Source organism: Pangasianodon hypophthalmus, chromosome 17, assembly GCF_027358585.1.
Source record: "Pangasianodon hypophthalmus isolate fPanHyp1 chromosome 17, fPanHyp1.pri, whole genome shotgun sequence".
NCBI lineage: Eukaryota > Metazoa > Chordata > Actinopteri > Siluriformes > Pangasiidae > Pangasianodon > Pangasianodon hypophthalmus.
This window is the reverse complement of record NC_069726.1, coordinates 10,007,600-10,033,235: the sequence shown is the minus strand read 5'-3', so window position 1 is coordinate 10,033,235 and position 25,636 is coordinate 10,007,600. Positions and strand designations below refer to the sequence as shown.

At 39.5% G+C, this 25,636-nt stretch overlaps 1 protein-coding gene across 11 annotated transcripts in view; it reads left to right on the top strand.

Annotated features, from left to right (window-relative positions):
- The window catches only part of nbeaa (neurobeachin a), a 157,352-nt gene that overhangs the window by 81,054 nt on the left and 50,662 nt on the right, over window positions 1-25,636 (top strand). For all 11 annotated transcript variants that reach the window (XM_026941772.3, XM_026941764.3, XM_026941767.3 and 8 more), the window contains exons 8-13: window positions 281-427; window positions 12,438-12,635; window positions 13,174-13,307; window positions 14,612-14,720; window positions 14,846-14,998; window positions 21,951-22,119. In XM_026941772.3, coding sequence (XP_026797573.3) covers window positions 281-427; window positions 12,438-12,635; window positions 13,174-13,307; window positions 14,612-14,720; window positions 14,846-14,998; window positions 21,951-22,119 — 910 coding nt within the window. The remainder of the gene's footprint in view (window positions 1-280; window positions 428-12,437; window positions 12,636-13,173; window positions 13,308-14,611; window positions 14,721-14,845; window positions 14,999-21,950; window positions 22,120-25,636) is intronic.

The following is a 25,636-nucleotide window of genomic DNA, read 5'->3' as shown; positions in this document are numbered from 1 at the left end:
GCAGCAGAGAGGGTTGATAAATTGGACCTCTTAGATTTCTGTGTGTGTGTGTGTGTGTGTGTGTGTGTTACAGTGTTACAGTGTATTTTGTGTACATGTGAGTCAGTCCAATACAGAGATATATAAGAGTGAAAGCACAGGGGTAGAGTAAACAAGTTCAGAAGGCTCCACAGGAAGCTGTCCGATAAGCAGAACTGATGCCCTGATAAACAAATGCTATCCATTCCTTCTCCTAGCTCTCTGTTTTCCACCATCCCTCCCCCCCCTTTCTCTGCTTCAGAGTTATGATAAATGTTTCCTTGGCTCTTCGGAGACGGCCGATGCCAATCGGGTCTTCTGCGGTCAGCTTGGTGCTGTGTATGTGTTCAGTGAGGCACTTAACCCAGCGCAGATCTTCGCCATTCATCAGCTGGGACCCGGATACAAGGTAACACATCTGAAATGCCTGCTATCAGAATAATGACCTAATCTATTATAATGGGTTACTATATTATCATGTATTTAAAAAATACCAATACAAAAATACAAGGGGATTTGGGGGATTTTAGTGCTATTATACATCATTTATAGTGTTATCTGTATGTGGCATTTATTTACTTTCAGTCACTTCTTCTGCTTGTGAGCTTAGAGCTTGTGTAGAATTTACACAATGCAACACGAAAATGGCGTGTGTACCGTAAGTGACCTTTCATTCAGTCCGCATTGCTTCTGAAATAGCTCCAGAAGCACTACTGTTAGGAACAGAGTGACTGCACATCTCCTAAACTACCCGTTATCTGTAAACATGAAAAACATGACATGAGACAATGGGACAGTGAACAAACAGCTTGTTTGAGTTTATTCTGATTCCCATGCTGACCTACTGAGTATCATTACTGTACAGACAATTTGCTCTGCAGCTACATGAATCATAACACTGTTGTAGATCAGCGTATCTGAAAGAGTATGTGATTTTAATGGATTTCTATTGAGCTTAAAAGTGGACATTTGGAGCATAAACGGATGTAGTTGTGTTTTGATGGATGTGCATCTCATGACTTATAGAGACAGTGTTGATTGAAACTACTTAAAATGAAAACAAATCTGTTCCATGAGACTAAAAAAAAGCTTTAGAATTTTATTTTATTTTATTTTATTTTTTTTGAGTAACGTGTTTGAGTAACACATCATTTCCCTCGGTGATAATTAATGTACTCGCTCAGTAGAGAATGTTGGCTAGAGATATGGTTAAGTTATATTTAAAATCATATTCAATGGACATTCTCTCCACCACATTTTTCAAACTTTCCTGGAACGCTTGTATTAGGTATTACGGAATTGTCTTCACCAAAAAGGATACATTGAATTCTTGCTTTACAATCTGTGTAAAAAAATACCACATCTTAAGTGCTAGGTGTCTTACGCTGCTAAATGAGACAAAGACTGCTAAAAAGTGCTATCTTAAAAATGAAATGCAAGCACTGTGAAGATATTTTGACGTGTCCATAGTAACAGTATCAGGACTATTGAATATCATGGTATTTTATATCAAATATCAACTGCTCCGGGTGTGTGTTCACGGTGTATGTGTTCACTACTGTGTGTGTGCACTTGGATGGGTTAAATGCAGAGCACAAATTCCGAGTATGGGTCACCATACTTGGCCACAAGTCACTTCACCTTCACCTTCAAAAGATAATTGGCACAGACCTACTGCTCAGAGGGATCTTGTCACTATCTTTATGGTGGCCAGTTTCTAGGTTCAAGCATATGTGATCAACTTCAAAATTCTGAAAAGTTCACATTGAAGGTAATAGTCCTTATTCTTGGATGGTGTGTGGAGGTTTACATCACATTGTGTTCTTTTCTAAAGCAATGGACTAAAGCATTAATTGTGAACTGATCAACAATTCATATATGCAGTGTCTGATGTGTCTGATCTCTCTATATAAAACCTATAAATATATGGGCTTTTGTTATTAGGTCTCTCTCTTGCTTCATGTATCTCTCTGGGGTTATTCTACCAACCACCAAACTGTTGTTACTTTGCCCTTCTCTGAGATGTTCTTCCTTGCTTTTGTTAAATTTTAAGGAGAACTCTTTCAGCCTGAACACAGACAAAAGTTCACTACTGCTGAAGTGTCAGACAGAGTGCAGCTTTCAGCAGAGTGCACAACATCCTTTCAGGTATAAGACCTCACCATTTCTGGCATTTCAGGCACTATAGCACTTCTATTCCACTCATGTCTGAAGGGTCAGAAAAATCTGTCCCAGAAGGGCACACAGGGTCAGAATTAATACAAGCTTGAGCAATCATTTCTCTTAAAAATGACTTTCATTTGAGATAGGATGTGTGTGTCTATCCAGACTGAGGCTGCAGGAGCTGTACTGTTACTGCAGTTTGATTCATGGACCAGGGTGTTATGAGACTTTTGGCTGCACTGTATCAACTCTGTTCTGCAGAGAGATTTCAGATATGTCTTTAAAGTAGCATTATTGACATGTCAAGGTTTTCAGAGATACTGATTTCAGTTCAGCATCCTTCGTAGGCTCATAAACAGAGCTCTTAAGGTACTCTAGAACAAGGGGGAGGTCCTTTGTCTGGCTGTTGGGGCACTGTGGCAGCCTGTAAAACCCTAGGGAGATCAACTGTGATGTGGTGCACTGTGATCCCATACACCTTTAGTGTAGATGGGGATGTGATGCCGATAGCAGTCCCTAAAAGAAAAGCCAGGATCCTGTGACTAGCAGTGCACTGGATCCAGTCTATGAGGTGAAGATGATTGACATGAAAAACTTTGACTTAGCACCATACAAGGCCTGTGTGCTAGGGGCTCTTTAATTCATTAGTGTTGTCTGGACTTCTAGGTCACAGTCCTCAGTTGGTGTTCTGCCTTGAGAGGCCAGACCCTCAGATACAGGTAACCTGGCTGAAGGTGCTAATTCTAACTGTCCATTTGGGACAGTAGATTCAGCCAGACCACCATGTGCAATACTGGCATATGCTGATGATACAGCCTGGGGAGTAGCATGGTGTCATAGGAGTAAGAGAGGGGTGTGTTCAACCAGCTGGAATTGTGGGCCCGTTAACTTCTTGCCAGTTCTGACATTGCCAAATATTTGTCCGGTCAGACAAATTCGTGACAATTAGCTATATCAACCATTAGGGCAGCATCAGGTTGAACAGCTCCATCTTGCGCAGAATCTCCTGAGATCGGCCCATTCACAATTGGCCTCGCTGAGGGTAACTCATCTACTGTGGCTGTACAGTGGTCTAGTGGCTGCACAGTCAAGGTAGTGCATATATCCAGAGAAGTGGTTTCTACACCCAGGTGTGGTAGCCCAGCTATGGGAAAGGTGCAGATGGCCCTCTTCACCAGCGCCAAATTAAAATTGCTAGTTGTGGTTCTTTCTGGCAGATCCTGATAGACTGCTTCAAGAGGATGCTCAGACCCATGACTGGCATCAACACTTGTTATATGCATTTCCACCTTTGCCTGTGATCCTTCCAATTGTACAGAATTCAGCAACTAGACCACAGAGTCTTGCTCGTGGCCCTGAGATAACCAACAAGATCTTGGTTCCCCTGCTCTATGGGATAGACGAAGAGCAATCAGACACTTACCAGGGGAACTTGGGTAGGATTCTACCTAAAGGTTCCACGTTAATGTGGTCGTGCTGGATTTATGATTGTGAAATCCGCATACTCCTGTCCAGGTTTTTTTTGGCAACAGGTCCGATGTGTGACCCTAGCACACAAGGCCAATTCCGCAGGGTCAGCTTGCCTGGAAGTATCTCCCAGATCTGACCCAAGTGAAGACAAAAAAGTGTATGTTGTGGAGAGAAAACTGACTTCAGCCACTGAGCTACAGATTACTGGCAATCTAGCTAATTTAGCAGCCTCAGCAGTGAGCAACACATGGTATGTCAGGGGAAAACCACTCAACCATGGTAACAGCATGTTAGTCACAGGCCTACTAGATGATAGGGGATGTGGAGTATTAGGAGGAGGCATTTGCCATGGGAGAAACCAGGTTGGGAAGAGATGAAGCGCTGCTTACAAAACTGTGATTAAAATCAGATGCAGGAAGCAATATTGTGTAGCTAAAATCGTATATAACAATGACCTAGTGCTGCTGTACTTGGAGTAGCATAGGTGCGGCATGCTAGAAACCCAGACTGCAAAAATATAGCTGTGTCCATGTCTGAGAATAACCTTTTTAAAAAAATGTTTGTGAAAAATTCTTCTTACCTGTTCAGTCTTGCGTTTTTTTTCCAATCTCTGAAGCCTTCCCTGCTGGAGTCTTTCTTCCTCCTCCTATTCTCCAGCCCATTCGCAATCACAGTGGAGGTGTCTCTCTCTCATTACACACTGGTTCATCCATCTGATTGGACATCTTCACTACTCACTCCGCTGATAGGAACTGATTGCTGCTGAACCTCAGAGCCCATCCACTTCATCCACTGTGTTCCTCAGTGGATGTGCGAGGATGAAGAGTGAAAAGGTCCCGTCATTATTGATTAAACAATTAATGGCCTCATTTCCAAGGGTAGTAGGTGAAATTGAAGCCATTAGTGTGAAAATTCCTTATTTGGCTGAAATTAGGCAGAGCTGAATTCTAATTGTTGCGTGTCTGTGTGAAATAGAATGCTTTCAGATTATCTTCAGGATCATGGCAAATTCAACACACATGGTCTAGATTAACTGTGCTCTGAGCTTTGAGTCTATTCAAAGAAATTCATGAATAACAGCAATATACTACATATTACTCAAGATTTACAATACAATACATACAATATTACTCAAGATTTATTAAGAATGACGTAAAATGTTGTGGTGGTTGTTTGAGGAAGCATGAAAGATAAAGTGAGTTTTTAGTGAAGCATTGTATATATAAACTAATGTGTTGTGTGTTTATTCAACAAGGAACTGTTAGTGAGCCATGTACAGTAGCCACCACTGCGGAGACCGCGGCACACACAAATTTACACGGGAATCTTGTTCGCAGAGGAATGAACCGCTTGTAAAGATTTTGTTTTTATTGTTTTAAAACGATAACCAATGGCAGTATAATCTTTATTAATAGGCATTTTGAATTTTCACCCTCTTTGTGTTCCTCCTGCCACCATAAAACGATGCAGTGCATTTCTGTTTCGCTGAAATGGTACAGGTACACTTTAGTTTGTCTTAAATTAGTAATGTGGCATGCGCCACCCTTAAGTACTGTAGGTCTAGGCGGCTGTTTTATAATGGTTTATATTTTTATGAATGTACAAATTGTATTGATTTTTATGAAAGTTTATATTATTATTAATGTCTTTGATGATGACTTACATGACAGTGTTTTATTGAGAAATACATTTTTACATTACAAACAGTATTGATATTAGTGGTTGTTGGTGTTTTGAACATACTGTAAGTATATTTTGTCTTGTGCTGGCAGATTTTTTCGCCAAGACCAAGAATGTCAGAAACCCTTCTCGGTGTCAACATTTTTTTTTTTTTTAAAGATCATCAAGAGACCATTCACAGTACCTTACTTTTAGGCAAATGTTTCTTATGAATAGCCTATATAAACATTATAAATGAAAAGTTGCATTTAGCATGTCAGAAAAATAATCTTCAATTTTAAGACATTCCAACCTTAAGTGGCCCATTTGACCTTATGGCCCACTTTACCCGACATAAGCCTACACAAAGGTGTGAATTACAGTAGAATGCATTCAATGACAAACATTACACCACTTCTTTGAAATCAGTTCATCTTTTCAATTGCACAGTTATCAAAGCATCAAACCACTTCGCTCACAAACTGCATTCTCCCCCTGACTCTCCGAGCTTTAGTTGCTGTGTAATAAAACCTACAAATAACCGTAAGTGAATGCTCTGGGTAAGTTCTTATAAGGTGGTCAGTAAAGCTGTAGTTTATGGTTATAAAAATAAAACATAAAAAATAAATCCCTGTAATGTTAGGAATTTCTTTCCCTCAAAAATAACGAAAGGAGAATCATATTGTACGGTATATTAACTGCAGTGGAACATTCAGTGCTCGCTGGGAGCTTACAGCAGGCATTTTCTGACATTGTTTAGGTAAAACAACATCTTTAACTCAAACTGCCACTCACAGAACGGGCTTTGACACGTTCAGCTCCCACCTATGGAAATTCTGATTATAGCGCCACTTAGCGGTTTGTAGTAGCAAATGACGTGGCAGTGGTAAGAGCTACTGTATGGAGCACCCTTAGATCTGTATTGGTCTTGGATATGGATGTAAAGTGTGGGGTCTTATATTTTTGTGGTATCATACAATTTATAGTATGACTGTCAAATACAGTTTTGTAGAATAATAAAAAAAAAAATTAAGATTTTCTCTCCCTCATTGCTCTCCCTCATTCCTCACACACCTCTCTCTTTATCATCCTGCTTTTCCCTTCCTCTGCTTCTCTCTCTCTCTCTCTCACTCACTCTCTCACTCTGGGATGTCCCTCTTCTGAACACGCTTGAGTCATCATGGCTGCTTCTGACTGGGGTTTTTAATTATTCAGGGGCAGAGTGAAGCTGCTTGAGGCTCCACTCTCTCTCACGGCTGCTCACACAAACCACACAATCGCATCAAACGAACAGAAGCTGTAGATTATTCATAGCCTTGTGTGGTGTGTGTGTGTGTGTGTGTGTGTGTGTGTTAGTGTGGTACAGCCAGGCTATACGGCTATATAATGGATATATAATAATTGACAAGTAACCAATGCTCATATTTGACACGCAACAATGATATAAAATTCAAAAGCCTAATTTAATTTCACAGCTTGTCAAGTCATATTAAATATCATCAAGTATATTAGTCATAAGAAGAATAACAACAGCTGATTTGGGAACCAATTTCAAAACGTGGAATGTAGGCTTCCTGGGGGACGATAGAAATAATGTGTGTGTGACCCCAATGCTGCTGATTACAGCATATTCCTAGGATTCCTGCTCAAGAGAAACTAGTTCTGATTTAGTAGGTCATTTGTTTGTAGCATTACATGGAATTTGGTCTTCATGGCCATGAGGGATCGATGCATATGGATTTTAATTAGCTAAGACCTTTTTGTTTAATTAAATAAGGCCCTGAATATGACTAAGCCCATTATGTTCTGTACTGTTACAGAATGAACATTAGTAGTAGCACTACCATTTGTATTACTCAAGGAAAATTTAAGATCTTAAAAAAATTTTAAGAAAAAAAAAATAGACAGTAATCTCTTCATGTTGCTGCTACTTTACATTTTTATAGAGAACCGGGATCCATGTAAATATCCACTAAAAAGCCTTCCTATTCAGTATATATGCTCAGAACATGTTCTCGGTTTAGGGGGAAACATGTTTAGCGAGGAATGAACATGTTAGCTCAGTGTGGCTTAGTTTTTCATTTATTGATCATTCATGTATTGATTGTTTTAGTTGTTTAGACAGTCTGTATTGTCTTTCATGTAATGTTACTGTAGCCGACTGTGGCACGTTTCCTAGCGGATGTTCATAAATAATAACTACTTCTGCACGTTTAATTACCATAAAACTACCAGACTCTTCCTATTCATCTCCTTTTACATGTTGTTATGCGATATATCTATTACCCATATTTTAATCTTTTGACTTCTACACATTGCCATTGTAACCCTAATCAATGTAAAATCAGTATAAAGGGTGTGCTCACCTATAGAGGATGGTGTTGTATAGAAACCAGAGCTTGAGCTGACTGTTTCCAATCCAATCACACTTTAAAACCGTCTCATACAAACCATCCATCTCACACTCTCCCGATTACATAAAAATTTAAATATAACCATCAACACAAAGGAATCTGTTTACAGATCAATGGGTTTTTAAGTATCTCAATTTGTGAGGCATGTGGTAAACTCTGGCAACCCTGGGAAAATTGCTGTTAGTACAGTAGGTAAGTGAAGGGCATTAAACGCTACAGCAGTTTCAGTCTTCAGAAAGAGCAGAGCAAACACTATTTAGCTGCAAAAGGTATATGACATTTTTATAAGCAGGTAAAACAATATTAAATTTTGCATTAGTGTCAACCTCAAAAAATTTTCTGACAAGCATAATGTTTCATGTTCTGTTTGGAAATTGTGACTGTAATGATTTTTTTTTTTTTTTTAGAGAATAACCAGTATTACTGATCTTTTAAAGTGGTGTCATTTTAAAGATTTGATCTTTAAGTCACTGGAGTTATTCCTTGTCGCTAGTGACAGATTTCCATTAAAGATGTATTTTCCAAGATGGCGTCAGCAGCATCTCAATGCATGCATCAATAATGGGCACTCAAGGCTATGACGTATTTCCGTTTCGAAATAGCACGAATCTGGTGCCTCCAGTAGCACTGTTTACTTTGGGCAGTACAGTGAGACAGCTCGTTAAGTTGAGCTAATGTTAGCTTGGGTTTTCATTTCTATTAATAGTTCTTTTGTATGACGAAGCATATGGAGTGACGCTTTTCTCCAGCTTACTAAAAGGAGCTTTGCTAGTGTTCTTACATATATGATGAACATTGTTGACGTTCATTTTCGGGATTGTCTGCAGACACTGGATATAAAATAGCGCCATCACCATTAGCGGCGTTTTGGTTCTAATTCGGAAGTGTTTGTGAAAGAAGTTCATTACACTAGCATCAATAAATAGTTCTATTAAATAAATTTTTCTAGTAAAAATAATTTTACAGGAAGATTTCAATTCCAATGACAAATCTAAATTTCACAATTTTCCACAATCCACAAGAAACTACAGAATTAATGCACATAATTAATAGCTTATAGAGTGTGGAGGAAACTCTTCTGGTGCTGATTGAAATGGCCACTCATTCTTCTGAACTTTGACCCTGGAAGCAGTTATCCACAACCTTTTGTGATTTCAAAATGTAACACCAGTGAGATGAAATGCAGTGACAAACGTTTTTTAAATTATTGATATTATTAAAAATGTATTTTATTCTAAAGCAGTACAACTGGCTTCTGGGGCTAGATAGTTTTCAAGCACTTTCCAGCAGTTTCAAAGAAAAAATTGTAATAATAAATAATACAAAAATGCCCTACAGAACTGTATTCAACTCCACAGACAAAAGGCAAAAAGTATAGAAAACACATTTTAATCGACTAACAGGAATGGGATCTTAAAAAAATAGCAGAAAGTGGATTTTTTTGCTGTTAATTACTGTGAAATGCAGTGCTGGTTCGTGCTCTTTCCCTCCACTGAGTCTTACATATTGCTTTATTTGGGTCTGTGCACTGTGATCGTGATATCCATTGTAATATATTTATTTCTTATTTTTTTAAGTTTTATTTGTATAGCACATTTAACAACAGACATCATCACAAAACAGCTGTATAGTAATCCGGAGATAGATTTAGATTTATTAAAACAAAATGTGCGAATCCATGACAGTTAAAGAGTGTGTGTGTGTCCGTGTGTGTCCGTGTGTGTCCGTGTGTGTCCGTGTGTGTCCGTGTGTGTCCGTGTCCATGCTAATGAGGACACTTTAGTGGAGGATGTCCAGATGTCTGAGCAGCGTGTGATGTCTGAGCTGGCTTTAAGTTTCCATGGTACCGTGTGGTGGAGGTGTGATTGAGGTGACCTTCTGTCTGTGTGTGAGTGTGTGTGTGCTTGTGTGTGTTCATTTCAAGTTTGGATCTTATTTAGCACTTGCAGATAAAATGACTGAGACACTGTTTTAACTGTTGCTAGTGTCTGTGTTAGGAGAGGGAGACAGGAATGTTGTTTATGTTTGGAGGTAGAGTGGGTGTTGCGCAGTTGCCTGGTTATGTCTGTAAGTCTTTTTCCGCTACTTAAAAAAGTGGAACATTTTGCACCAGAAACTGGACCTACACTTTATTTTATTCACAACTGATCCAGATCGATGGTACCTGCTTGAGGTCTGCTCTGCTTTATTCTGCTGTAGTCTGCTTTATTCTGCTATAGTCTCTTGTAGTCTGCTTTATTCTGCTTTATTCTGCTGTAGTCTGTTGTAGTCTGCTTTATTCTGCTTTATTCTGCTTTATTCTGCTTTATTCTGCTGTAGTCTGCTTTATTCTGCTTTATTCTGCTTTATTCTGCTGTAGTCTGCTGTAGTCTGCTTTATTCTGCTTTATTCTGCTTTATTCTGCTGTAGTCTGCTGTAGTCTGCTTTATTCTGCTATATTCTGCTTTATTCTGCTTTATTCTGCTATAGTCTCTTGTAGTCAGCTGTAGTCTGCTTTATTCTGCTTTATTCTGTTGCTTTGTTTCTGTTCTATTTCTCAAAAAATGCACTAACAGTGTTTTTCCTGGACAGATGTAATTTTACAGAGAAGAAATTTGGTTGCAGTTAATATAAGCTGGTTCAGACAGAAAATGGCTGATCAATTCAATTCAGTTCAATTTTATTTGTATAGCGCTTTTAACAATGGACATTGTGACAAAGCAGCTTTACAGAAATTGATCTGCTGTTCAGTGATTGTAAATGTACGAATTTATCCCTGATGAACAAGCTGAGGAGACGGTGGCAAAAATAACTTTAATATAACTTTTTTTTTTTTTACTTTAATAAAAAAACAATAAAGTACTCTTAAGGCACATCTTCCATGCTGCATTTAACAATGGTATTGTTGCACACCTTGATAATGATGCAGTCACATTTACTCCCATCACTGTGACTGTTCCAGTCGTTTCTCAGGTTGGTGAAGAATAAACTACAACTGAAATCCTAAAAGTCACTTGGTTCAGTGATTTCAGTAAGGAGACCCACATTCTCCACAAGTGATATTCGATTAGACCAGTGTGTTATAACATCTCTTTTATATCTCTCTTTTATTGTCTCCAGCTCTACAGTACAGTATGTTTTGAGTATGTTTTTGAGCTCGCAAGCAGTCAGGCAACATGTTTCTCTCAGCTTCCTCTGCTTACGTATCTTTACACGCACGCTCGCACACAGACACACACACACACACACACTCACTCACGATCAGAGCATCAGAACTGTATGCTCATTATTTTGAGGTTTCCATGATAACAATCATTTTGAATTTTGTATCTGTGTGTAAACGAAGATAAGCACGTCTACACATCAGGCTTATAATGCCTCTCCACTCCCACTGGTACAGCTACACACACACACATGCATGCATTTCTGTGCATAAATTTAATTGTGTGCAGAATTAATCAGCAGCATGTTAACACTGTAGACCTCTTGCAGCTGTCAGTATGTATTTTTGTAATTGTACTGAGAGAACCTGCAGCTCAGTTACAAACTGCATCCACGTTCACCAACTGTTAAGGCATACTGGATTATCAGGTCAGGAGAAAAACTTTGGGATTTCCACTGATTTGCTGTAGTTATTACAAATCTCTCAGGTATGTACATAAGGTTACACAGCTGCAGCATAAAATCAGCTTTTCTAAGTCTACTTTCAATGTATATAATTAAAAAAGATATAAAAATAATTTTAATATATTAATATCTGTATAGGTATGCAGGTTTTCTCAGCTCCTCAGCGATATGTGCTATAGGATCCGAGATGTAAGATGACAGGATGCTGTAGGATATATGCGTAGGACGACGTGCTCATCCTTTAATGGCGTTACGCTTAATGGCCTGATGGGAGTTCTGCAGAGGCAGCTGATCTCTGTGCCATTAGAGCGATGGCACCTCTGCTGCTTCATTTAGATAATGCACCCATGCATGTGGTTGTGCTGTGATTTAGGAATTAAAGCAGCTTTGTTACATTCCACTGCAGCAACGCCCACAAAGGCTCTGTGCCAGAAGAACAAGAGGTCGAGCTGATATTTAATAACCTGTTCTTTTCAGTGTTATTTCAGGAAAGCAAGGAGAACACACAGAACAGAACTCACCTTGTGGGTTTAAACATGCACTCTCTCTTGTGAGTGCTGATAATGTTATGCCACACACCACAGAAAGTCACATTGGTGCATTCTTCAGCAAAGAACATTATGAGTAGGCAATGTCATAATTTTATTATAAACGTTTCAGATTCATTTTTTATTTATTTGCCAACACATGTTTTTATTATATATTTAGCCAGACTTCACAATTCCCACACTGCCTGATGTCCACATACATCTCAGATTGGCTTCTACTTCACTATATATGCTCACTACATACTGTATAATGTAAGGACATTGTGCCTGTGTGGTGCGTTGTTTGGATACATCTGTTTTCAGAGAAATGTAAAAATAATAAATGTCATAAATGACAGTTATTACAACCCCTTTTATATCATCATGTGACTCAGTGGTCAGGTAGAATGTGAACTTTGTGCTGTTGAACACATAAATATCGTGAGCAGCAGCTTGTCTGCATCTGTTTTCTATGAATCTCTCCAGATTTTTAGCATGTTGTTTGTTTAGAGTAGCCATAACTGTGGGCAATTCTGCAGTAATCATATTAAAACTTGTCTTTCTCTGTCATTCTCCACAGAGCACCTTTAAGTTTAAATCAGAAAGTGATATCCACTTGGCTGAACACCATAAGCAGGTGTTGTATGATGGGAAGTTGGCCAGCAGCATCGCCTTCACCTATAACGCGAAGGCCACAGACGCACAGCTCTGCCTCGAGTCCTCACCCAGAGAGAACGCCTCCATCTTCGTCCATTCACCTCACGCCCTCATGCTGCAGGTTAACACACACCACACAGTCTCAGCCCAGCATGATCTTATTAACAAGAAATGTCTAAGACTCAAGCAGAACAGAGCTTAACTTCACTTTGGACTTGATTTGTATGAAATCCTGCACAGTTGCGCTCACTTGCCCTAATTAGTGCATAATATTAAGGTTGTTTAAAAAAAAAAAAAAAAAAAAGGGCAATTTTTCCAACATGAAACTTGGTTCTTGGTCTAGTTACTCTAACCTATATCTATCTACATGTAAAATCATGTTTGTATGATAAATTATGAAACAAAAATATTACTTCCTGTAGCATTTCCACCAGTGTGAAGTGCACTCACACAGCTTCAGGGTCTTCAGGTGGGTTTCCTCCAGATTCTCTGGTCTCCTCCCACCTTCTACAAACACACCAGGGAGTGAGTTGGCTACTAGAAATTCTCCCTAGGTGTGAAAGAGTGTGTGGTTTTTGAGTCTGGGGACTGGGGCGTCACCGAGATGTCCACTGCTCGACAGGTTAAACGTGCTAATGCATCGTTATCTGTGTATGTAGGACGTAAAGGCCATCGTCACCCACTCCATCCACAGTGCCATCCACTCCATCGGGGGCATCCAGGTGCTCTTCCCGCTCTTCTCCCAGCTTGACTACCGGCAGCCCAATGACAGCCCAGTGGAGACCACCGTGTGGTGAGCGCACACACACACACACACACACACACACACACACACACACACACACACACACACCTCACTTTCCAACTGACAAACCCAGAGACTATTTTTACTTTCACTGACTATTCTCTGTAATCACTGCTTGGCTGTTGCTATGCACACACAATCTTGGAAGGACAATATGATCAAATTCAGTTCTGTACACTCATCTCGCTGCTGTGTTCCTTCAGCTTGCACACATAATCAGTCCTAGATCTGTAGTACTGCTGGCAGGCATCATCAGTAGAATCCAGATCTGCAGTGCATCAGTGCAGAGCCTCTGGGGAGCTTTTTACCAGTGCAGGAAAAACAAGCTTCATGTGAACGTGAGTTAGTGCCGCCATCCAGCCGCTTTGCTGTGCAGCAAGCTGAGAGAGCGGGAGAAAATAGAAATCGAGAGAGCGAAAAGAAAAACCAAGAAGGGGAAAAACAGGACAGGCGAGAGTGAGCTGCTGAGGACTTCATCATGACTTTCAGTGCATCAAGCGCATCATTCTGCTGCGGAGCCTCAGCCCATCACCGCAGCTATACTGCCAGTGGGAAATGATTCAGCGAGTGTGTCCATATCGATTGCTACTGAGGATCCGTTGTTTCACTGCAAGCTATTTCTGTAAAAGAGATTACATGAAAGCAGAAAGCAGAAGTGTCAGTAATCAGTGTCTGGTGTGATGTTATTCATACAGATATTGCTTTGGAAGTTACGCCTGCGAGGGGACTGGCTGTTTTATGTTCGTATTTCTGTAAAGAGAGATTTTATTGAGCATACACATGTAGAAGAGGCATAAAGAACGGTACACATTTTAATTTACGTAAGTGAATCTGAAAAACTAAAAGACACATTTTGTGTCACAACAGTGCCTCAGGCTCTACTCATACATACACACAACTAATGTATACGTGTTCTCATTCAGACATTTCAAAGCACAGTAATGGCCTAAACATGTCTCACTCCTCACAGTGGTGTCATGATCTTGTTTTAGGGAAACTCTTCTTTATTTGGAAAAACCTAACCTAAAAGTATTTCATAATACTAATCTAATACTGATCCAGGTGTGTGTGTGTTTGTGTTTCAGAGCCAGGCTTTGACTGAAAGTCTAACATATTCATGAAAATTGAATATTTCTCCTTGAGTGTGGTTTATCCTTGAGTGCAGTTAATTATAAAATTGCATTGTTTGTAACATTTTCTCTTAATGTTGAATGAGGTAAGGGTTAAAGTTGGAGTCCTCACAAGGATAGTAAGACAAAAGTGTGTGTGTGCGCACGTGTGTGTGTGTGCAGTGCCACTCTCCTGGCTTTCCTGGTGGAGCTGTTGAAGAGTTCTGTAGCCATGCAGGAGCAGATGCTTGGAGGAAAGGGCTTCCTGGTCATTGGATACCTGTTAGAGAAGGTGAGACGCTGTAGTGAAGCAGTGTTCAGAATAATGTGACCATTTTACTGGATATCACTGAGTTACATCAGCCATATTATCTCCCTCACTGCCTCTCTCAATCTCTCTTTCTGTTTCTCTTTCAGTCGTCCCGTGTGCACATCACCAGGGCTGTACTGGAGCAGTTCCTCTCCTTCGCTAAGTATCTAGATGGCCTCACACATGGAGCTCCTCTCCTAAAGCAGCTGTGTGACCACGTCCTGTTCAACGCAGCCATCTGGATACACACACCTGCAAAGGTCAGAGCACAGCTGCCACAATCCTGTCCTGAGTTTATGACAATTTATGTCTATGACAAAATATCACATCATAGGGCATTGATATGTATCACAATATATATGTTTGCTAAAGACACACCTGCAAAACAGTTGTGTTATATTTAAATAAAACTAAAAAAAAAAAAAAAAAGTAGGAGAAACAATTTATACTATTTACCTTTTACAGCTGTAAAGTATGGAGGGCAAAAAATGACTTAAATAAATGAATTAATGCAGAAATAAATAAAGAAATTTTGGTCATGAAAAGGGGTATATTTAAATTAATGCCTTGAATTTATTTCTGCATTTCCATATGTCAGCATACATTTTTGGCTATTTCTGTATTTCTGTGTGTTCTGTCAGTATTTGCTTTTCACACACAATTCACTTTTAGCCTAGCTAGGCTTTTGGTGAGAATGGTAAAATTACTGAATTATAGAAATTGTAATACTTATCTAGATATGAGAGAATACTAAAAAATGAAGAAGCACAGGTGACTTAAGGCCTCAGCATACTCAATTCTGAGACAACACTCTGTGAGGGTTGTGCGAAGATGAACCTGCCGCCATGTACATTACACAGTGAGCAAAGCTTCAGTGTGATGTTTGTCTGCTCCGCAAACGTCATATTGTTGTCGCCACATCAAGTATGCTGAATTCTTTGGGCTATATACAGTACATATAAAAATCATTCTATACAGGTGGTGCAAAAAAGGTTAGGGTAAATCCACCTCAAATCATCAGATTTAAAAAAATGTCCATGACCATCTCAGATTTGCTTCATACTTTCTGGAAATAATGTCACTATTCCCAATCAGCAGTGTGCAAAATTTCAGACTTGTATCTGCCAATAGTTTTTGAGTTATAGAGGCTTTAAAGGTGGGTGTGGCTCTGTAAAAAACAAGTGCTAGAGAAAAAGATACGAAGTTCTATAAGTCAGTGCTTTTGAACTATTCATACTAGATGCATGTCAGACACTGTAGTCTAGTATAAATGTCTGTATCTTCTAAAATACAAAGTCCACAGTTGCATTTTTGCCAATGTATGGCCTGCTGAAAATTAAGAAAAAAAAATCCCTCTGTCTCCACACTAAAGAACATCAGATCTTTCAAATTTTCATATCTATTACTCATATTATAGCTCTTTTTTAGCAGCTAGATATAAGTCTGAAAGAACTCAAACTTTCTGATTTATGAGGTGTTAAAAATAAAAAAAAAAATCATTTTGCACCTATATTTTAAATGCATATTGCCCATGTACGACAAGGTCTACCATAAAAAGAATTATATTCCTTGAAAGAGCATGTTTTAGCAAAAAATTTAGCTAATGGACAGAATATGAAGTTGGTACTTTGAACCAAAGTATATTAATTAAGGTATCAAATATGCCATGTTTTACTACAAAATTGAAATGCTTTTTCAAGGCATATAATATATATGCTTCTACTTATCAGCTAGATATGGCGGCTGATATCAGCAAAGCTCTGCTACTCTGCTAGACATGTCCGCCCGAGACAGCATGGTTTAGTAGTTCCTTTGTCATTGCTGCATATAAGTGATTTACATGTAACACGGCTACATCTTTGGCATATTGGAAAAAAAAAAAAATCTCAGAAGTAAGCTTATTCATAAGCTTATTTAGCTGTGTAGCTTTTTCATCAGGTATCGTTATACACTGATTTTGTAGGACTTTCAGAACTGTAAATTTCAGATGACTTGACTTAATGAGCCTACACACATTCATGACATTAATTAGATTGTTTCATGGTACCAACTTCATATTTAGTGCATTTGCTTATTAAAACTTGCTCAAGTTATAGAACACTTTTTATGGTAGACCTTGGGCATACATGGGAAAATGATTATTTTTTTTTTTTTCAATTTTAATACCTCATAAATCAGAAAGTTTGAGTTCTTTAAAACATACATATAGTTGCTAAAAAAGAACTATAACACAAGTAATAAAAGATCTGATGTGCTTTAATTTGTAGATACAAAGGGCCAAAGCACAATCTTTTTTTTTTTTTTTTTTTTTTTTTTTCCTTTTTCAGTGGGCCATAAATTAGCCAATATGCAATTGTGGACCTTCCATTTTAAAAGTTAAAGACATCTACTGTAGTTCTAGAATACAATATCTGAAAAATTCCTGCATCTTGCATGAATAGTTCAAAAGTAATGACTTCTGGAACTTTGTAGCTTTTTCTGTCGCACTCATTAAAAAGACGCACACCCCCTTTTTAAAGCATCTGTATCTCAGAAACTAATGCACACACAAGCCTGAAGTATTGCACACTATTTATTGGGAATAGTGACATTATTTCCACAATGTATGAAGCAGATCCGAGATGGTCAGTCAGGAGGCCTCCAGTATTTTCACATGAATTGACCCATTACTAAATTGTGATTTTTCTACCATTGTACCTTTATTTTTGTGTTGTTCAGTATTTAAAACAATTAAATGGCTGGAGTATACACTTCTCATGTACTTTCACAATTTACCATACTTTCTGACAGCCCTCTCAGTTCAGTCAATACTGAATCATGGCAGAAAACTAGTGAAAATAATTTCATATTGTTTTATTCCCCTATTAATTCATTAATCCCTATTAATTAATTTCTATTATTAATTATTCCATATAATTAATTTATGTAAAAAAGATTTAAAAAATTATTGTAAAAGTTTTAACAGACTAGAAAGGCATATTTCCACTTAATAACATTAGTCATTTAAAATTCATACTAGAAAAAAGTAGCAGAAATCTTTTAAAAGTAATTAGATGATTTTTTTTATTTTTTTTTTTAATGTTTAAGAGGTTTCCAGGGAGGGTGTGCAACACTCAGTAGGAAGAAACATATAAACATACAGTCCCCTCTGAAGGTATTGGAATGGCAAGGCCAGTTCTTTTGGTTTTGCTATACACTGAAGACATTTGTATTTGAGGTCAAAATATGAATATGAGACAGTAGATCAGAATTTCAGCTTTCATTTCTTGATATTTACATGTAGATGTGTGATTCAAGTGATCAAAAATATTGGAACATGTGACTGACAGGTGTTTCTTGTTGCCCAGGTGTGCCCTGTTAGATTAATCATTTAAACAGTTATTAGCTCTGAATGTCTGCTCTTGGTTTGAGCTTTGGGTTTTGCCTGTGAAGACTGCTTTTGTTGTTAAAAATGATAAACCAACATGAAGACCAGAGAGCTGTCTTTGGGAGAAAAGCAAGCCATTTTGAAGCTGAGAAAAGAAGGAAAATCAATCAGAGCCATTGCACAAGCATGGGGCATAGCCAATACATCAATTTGGAATGTCCTGAAAAAGAAAGAAACCACTGGTGTACTAACAACCAGACAGTGAACAGGTCGGCCAAGGAAAACAGCAGTTGATGACAGAATTATTGTGAGACAAGAGTCAGTGACATCACCAACAACCTTCACTGGGCAGGGGTGAAGGTATCACAATCCACCGTTCGAAAAAGACTTCGAGAGCAGAAATATAGACACAATACCACAAGATGCAAACCCCTCATCAGCAGTAAGAATCAGAAGGCCAGATTGGAATTGAAATAAAGTCAGCCCTACACATTTGCGGATTTAACGTTCGCAGATTTGATTATTTGTGAGTTTGCCATCAATAATTAAATGGGAAATTCTTTGGAGATTTGCAAAGTTTAGTAAGTCATAAATGCATAAAATGTATGTATTATTAATCTATTTATTATTTACTACCATAAATATATACACAAATTTATTATAAAAAGTTACATTTTGTAAAAAGTGTCAGTGCGCAGAAGAACTGTGGACTACGCACTCTGGGGACGCCACGCTCTTTGTTTCGGCACTAGCCAGCCCCGCTCACCTGTTTTGTCTCTCAGTGTGCAGTGCCTCTTGTGTTTCTCTCCACTTTTTGCATCTTTAAAGTGCAATAAAATATCAACTGTAATCATGGGTCCAAAGCATAGTGCTTCTAGTGTTTTAACACACTTTTTTTGTGTGTTAAATATGGGCCCTAGAGTTATTCGCATTTTTTCCACATTCGTGGAGGGTCAACTGTACAGAGATGAGCCACAAAAGTTCTCATCTCTGACAATCAAAACTAATCTCTACCAAAGGCCAAAGTGTAGAGAAATAAAGGATCTGCTCATAATCCAAAACATATGAGCTCATCAGTCAAGCACGGTGGAGGTAGTGTCATGGCTTGGGCTTCCATGGCTGCTTCTGGAAGAGGAAGAGAAAACCCCAAAACAAACTGAAAGAAGCTGCAGTACAAGAAAAAGCATCACGAAAGAAGAATGCAACAGTTTGATGTCACTGGGTCGCAACTTGATGCAGTTATTGCAAGCAAGGGATATGCAACCAAATATTAAGTGTTATTTATTTGAATTTACTTTAAGACTCTCTGTTCCAATAATTTTGCTCACCTAAAAATTGGATGGGCTGCCTCCAAAGGTGCCACGTTCTAAGCTGTTTAACACATCTAGATGTAAATATCAGGAAATGAAAGCTGAAATTCTGATCTCTTGACTCATATTATCTTTTGATCTCAAACCCAAATGTCTTCAGTGTTTAGCAAAAACAAAAGAATTGCCCCTACCATTCCAATACTTTCGGAGGGGACAATATATTTTTATTACATTTATTACTTTATTGTTTAAAATATTTTAATTGTGACTTTTAAGTACTCAACTTCAAGTTGTTTCAACTTATCATTTCTGCATTAAAAAAACATAATTCATAAAGCAAGTTTTGTGTTTTACACTACATGTGTATGGCCATGATGATTACATCAATTATGAAAATTCATCTACATGGATTTCGCTGCAAGCACATTATAATGTTAAACGGTCCATGTCTCTATTTTTGTGTAGAATGTAACACACTGCTGAAGCGACTTGGCGCAGCTGCAGCGCTGCTTCTGTTGTTTCTGTACAGTATACAGTATATAGCGCTGTGCACAGAACTGTTTAAAGTCAGTCCAATTATAACAAATATAAAGAGATAGGTAATTAACCAATGCTTCTTCTTAATAATCTCAAGAAACAGAGAAACTACTTAAACTTGATAATAACAAGCCTGTAGCGATCAGACCGAATGTAGACATGAAGGTTTGATTGAGGTTAACACAAAGCATGAACGCGTGACTGGTGAAGCTCAAGCCATGTTCTCTTATTTCTCGAATAAACTCCAATGTTATTAATAAACAGCAGTCACACTGGCCGTGTGCTCTTTATCTTTGCTCTGTGATCTTCACTTACTGAAAACGTCTTTATGCACAGTCAGAAACCACAGAAAGATATTACGTAATACACAGATGGAACTCTTCTTCTTCTTCTTCTGGCTGGGGCGTCTATGGCAGCCCACAGAACCGACTGGTACATCGTTGTGAAATTTAGCACACCGATTAGGGAGAGTCTAAGGGTCTCGCACCACCACCAGACTTGGTAGGCATCTTCAGGACCATGACCTGAGGCTATGCAACAAATTTTGTGCTAGCCTTACCTACTGGTCAAAAGTAACAATAACATGCTAAAATTAGCTAGTTTGTCCAGTCTTCACCAAGTTTGGCTCATATCATCCTGATTCCTGTCTAAACAACTGTCTACTGCCATTCTAGCCATTCACTGTGCTATTATACAAACATCACATGACTGACAGGGTTTAATATCAACTAACATTTTTACTGAGCAATTTTCAATAATAAAAAAAAAAAACACAATACAAGTTATACATAAGTTTGATGCAGATGCTTGCACAAAGTGGGGGGGGGAGCCCCAAACTGATGAGGAAGAAATACATAAATCCCTTCGATGTTTTTAAATTGCAAGAAGAACAAAAGTTTCAAATCAGAGCAGTAGCAGTCATGACCACGGGTCAAAGTAGCAACAGACAAGTCCACAGGTCACAGTGTTAGCGGCGGCAGCAGCGCCACCCTTTCCTCCTACAGTCAGAGAATTCCACCACTGTCTGTGGTCAAAACATCACATCACACACATCATGAGTGGAACTACAAATCACTCGTGAATCCCTTTGCCTAAAGTTATAGCTCTGCTTTCCTGTGATTGCTTAATCAACGATCGTAGCGCGTCTGTGAATGTGCAGCTCATGGACTCCGGGTGCTTGGCCCCCAAAAATGCTGCTTTAAGCTTTAATTATAATTATGTTAGTTTGTCCAGGTTTTGGAGCCTGAAAATGGAGGCACTATGTTAAAAAATGGCTGTAATTCCTCAATGGTTAATGTACTATTTTTGTTAAACTCCTTGAATTAAAGCTGAAAGTCTGCGTGTCAATCACACCTTGATTGCTTCATTTCAAATCCATTGTGGTGGTGTACAGAGGCAAAATTTGTGTCACTGTCCAAATACTTATGGACCTGACCATATACACTCACCATCCACTTTATTAGGAACACCTGTACAACTGCATATTCATGCAGTTATCTAATCAGCCAATTGTGTGGCAGCAGCGCAGTGCAAAAAAATCGTACAGATACAGGTCAAGAGCTCCAGTTAATGTTCACATCAAACATCAGAATGAAGAAAAAGTGTGAGCTCTGTGACTTTGATTGTGGCAAGGATGTTGGTACCAGAAGGGCTGGGTTGAGTATTTCAGGAACTACTGATCTCCTTGGAATTTCACACACCACAGTCTCTAGAGTTTATGATGATGTAAGAATGATGTAAAAAAAACAAAACGGTTCTGTGGGTAGGAAATGTCTTGTTAAGAGAGGTCAGAGGAAAATGGCCAGATTGGTTCGAGCTGCAAGGACGGATCTAGTAACTCGAATAATCACTCTTTACAACCGCGGTGAGCAGAAAAGCATCTCAGCATGCACAAAACATCAAACCTTATAGTTTTATACTATAATGTTTTCATGTGTCTGTGTCTCTGTGTGTATTTGTTGTGTGTGTATATCTGACTTGCTTGTGACTGCTCCTCAGGTTCAGCTCTCTCTGTACACTTACCTGTCAGCTGAGTTCATCGGCACGGCCACAATCTACTCCACTATACGGCGAGTGGGAACCGTGCTGCAGCTCATGCACACACTCAAGTACTACTACTGGGCCACCAACCCACTGGAGAGCAGCGGCATCACACCCAAAGGCCTTGGTGTGTATTCAAACGCTCACACACACACACATCTCTCACACTCACACACACACACATCTCTCACAATCACACACCCCCACACGCAGATAAACACTCACACACGTAAACACACATCTCTCACAATCACACACCCACACCTGTAAACACACCCCCACACCCAGATAAACACTCACACACGTAAACACACATCTCTCACAATCACACACCCACACACGCAGATAAACACTCACACACGTGAACACACATCTCTCACAATCACACACCAACACCTGTAAACACACCCCCACACGCAGATAAACACTCCCACACGTAAACACGCATCTCTCACAATCACACACCCACACCTGTAAACACACCCCCACACCCAGATAAACACTCACACACGTAAACACACATCTCTCACAATCACACACCCACACACGCAGATAAACACTCACACACGTGAACACACATCTCTCACAATCACACACCAACACCTGTAAACACACCCCCACACGCAGATAAACACTCCCACACGTAAACACACATCTCTCACAATCACACACCCACACCTGTAAACACACCCCCACACCCAGATAAACAGTCACACACGTAAACACACATCTCTCACAATCACACACCCACACCTGTAAACACACCCCCACACCCAGATAAACACTCACACACGTGAACACACATCTCTCACAATCACACACCCACACCTGTAAACACACCCCCACACCCAGATAAACACTCACACACGTGAACACACATCTCTCACAATCACACACCCACACCTGTAAACACACCCCCACACCCAGATAAACAGTCACACATGCAAACACACATCTCTCACAATCACACACCCACACCTGTAAACACACCCCCACACCCAGATAAACAGTCACACCTGCAAACACATGCCTTTGGCAAACACACACACATGCAAACACACATCCACTAACACACACCCACATGCAAATACACACCCAAACACACCTGCATGCGAATACACACCCATAGTGCTTCATAGTGACACGCTGTACTGACTCTGGGTAATGGTGTATTTCCAGAGAAACACACTTTATTTATGATCATATGACCACGCAAGTGTTGTGAAGCTCAGAATTGTGCAGTAGCGTAACAGAGCAGCCTCAATACCTGTGCTAATGATTCCTGTTCCACTGAAGATCAGTCACTCGCGAGCATTGATCATTAGTTGCCTGTGTGCTACAGCTACTCTCCTGAGAGGGCATTTGACTAGAACTACAAGTAATTACTGACAGATTTGCACGTTGCATGCTAATGTGACATTCAAGTAAATGTGGGCCTGTGTATCTGTCTGCGTGTGCTTTTAAGTGTCTTCTTGCGTTTGTGTGTTTGCGAATGTGTGAAATTGTGAGTGTATTTGCATGAGGGTGCATGTACTTGAGAGTGTGTTTGCTTGAGAGTGTAACTTGTAAATGCGTGAGCTTGTGTGTGTGTGAGTGTGCGACCCTAAAAGGTGGAGGGGGGCAGAGGGCGTGGTGATGTGTGTTTGCGTGTGGATGTTTTTTGGGGTTGTGGTAGGGGGGGAGTGTATGGTAATGGGTGTGTCTTTGTGAATGTGTGCTTGCAGGTGAGTGTGCTTGAGGGTGAGCGTGCTTGAGGGTGAGCGTGCTTGAGTGTGAGCGTGCTTTGTGAGTGTGAGCGTGCTTTGTGAGTGTGAGCGTGCTTTGTGAGTGTATGTACTTTTGACAGTGTGCTTAATCACATTTTATCACATTTACCAAATTTAACCGTAATGTTAATACGACTCTCAAAATATCTGTAATTGTAGATGTTTACAGTTAGTTCATCATATACAGTGCTGAGCAAAAAATACAATTTATAAGAAACATGCTTTCAGAAATTATGAAAAGGTTAATAAATGTCAAAGATGATTATGAAGAGCAGTAAATATAAATGGATAAATAAATAAAGAAATAATTTGTATAACAGCCCTTGCCTTTTCATTTATTAGATACACTGTGAAGCAGTTTTATCGAATCGAACTCGGGCCGTGGCGATTAGGGCGCCGAGGTCTAACCGCTAGTCCTTCAGGGACACATTCATTTTGGAAAATGAATGTTAGGATATTTAAAATGAACTTTTTCTTCTGACACACTAATGCAGAAGATATCAGAACAACTGAAGCTAAATTCATATGAAATTTGTATTAAAGGTTAGAGCACACAGTAGTGTACATGAAACTAATTTGCAGGCTGTGAGGAAGTGCAGACCAGCGTTCTTTAAAGGGTGCTTTACAATTTCCTTATCCGCAGGGTGTATACAATAAATGAGCTGTGTGTATGTGTGTGTGTGTGTGTGTGTGTGTGTGTGTGTGTGTGTGTGTGTGTGTAGTCTCACTACAGATCCACTGGAGATCCATTAGGATAAGCCACCTAGAATGGAATGGAGACACACACACATATGTTGCATGCTGAGTGTCTTAGATAGCACTGAATTATGGCTGTTTTCCTTCCTGTGTTACCATGTGAATTTATCACTGTGTGTGTGTGTGTGTGTGTGTGTTTGTGTGTGTTTGTGATGAGCAGGAGGCTCAGTGGAGATTATTACTGCTCACAGACCAGAGGCCCATAACTCAGACACGCATGCATGTATCATGGTTTCCATAAGTTTGTGTTTGTATGCAGTGTTTATCTGCTCTACAATGCTGAGTGACATTCAGATGACATTGAAGATACAACAGAGGAGTCAGGGTGAAGGAAAGCATCCATCTGGGACAGAAACACACCCTCAGACATGCATCTGTCATTTCGAAGGGTTAAATGTGTAGTTTGTAATGCTTAGAAGTATAACATAAATTACATACATTCAAAGATTTCTAATATTGCTATGCAATAAATATCACTAGTTTCTTCATTTCTGGCTTTGGTTGACATTTTTCTGGCCCAGAAACTAGTCAAGTCGCCAGCCCTGCTCAGCTCTCTTCCTTTTCCTTAAAAGGCAGTACACAATCTCAACAAAAAGGATCTAAAATTACAAAGTGCTTCTTTAAAGCCTGTTCTAGTTGAGAAGTAGAGCCTGAACCCAAATAGAGCAGATGATTCACACTTCGGCCCACATACACCCACTAGCTCTGCATGTAGAAGTGGCTAGAAGGAGGATGTGGGGAAGACCACACACACACACACATGCACACACACACACACACATTGCTGTAATGGCCAGGAATGTCACATGTTCAAACTCAGTGATAAACACAATCATTGCTGAGTAAGACCATGGGTCTGGTGTTTAATTCCCTTCTCAATACACACACACACACACACACACACACACACACACACACACACACAGTCTTGCATCAGGTCACCAGTGAGCACTCCACTGCTTCACACACTGGGGAAGGTGAATTTTTCACCGTGGCTTTGTAAAGCCTGTTTTGGTAAATAAAAGATGAGTGGTGAGTGGGGGAGGAAGCCCAGGGAAACGGGGGAATAAATGAGCAGAGGAGAAGGAGGATGGAGCATGAATTGACCATGGGCTGTTTGGG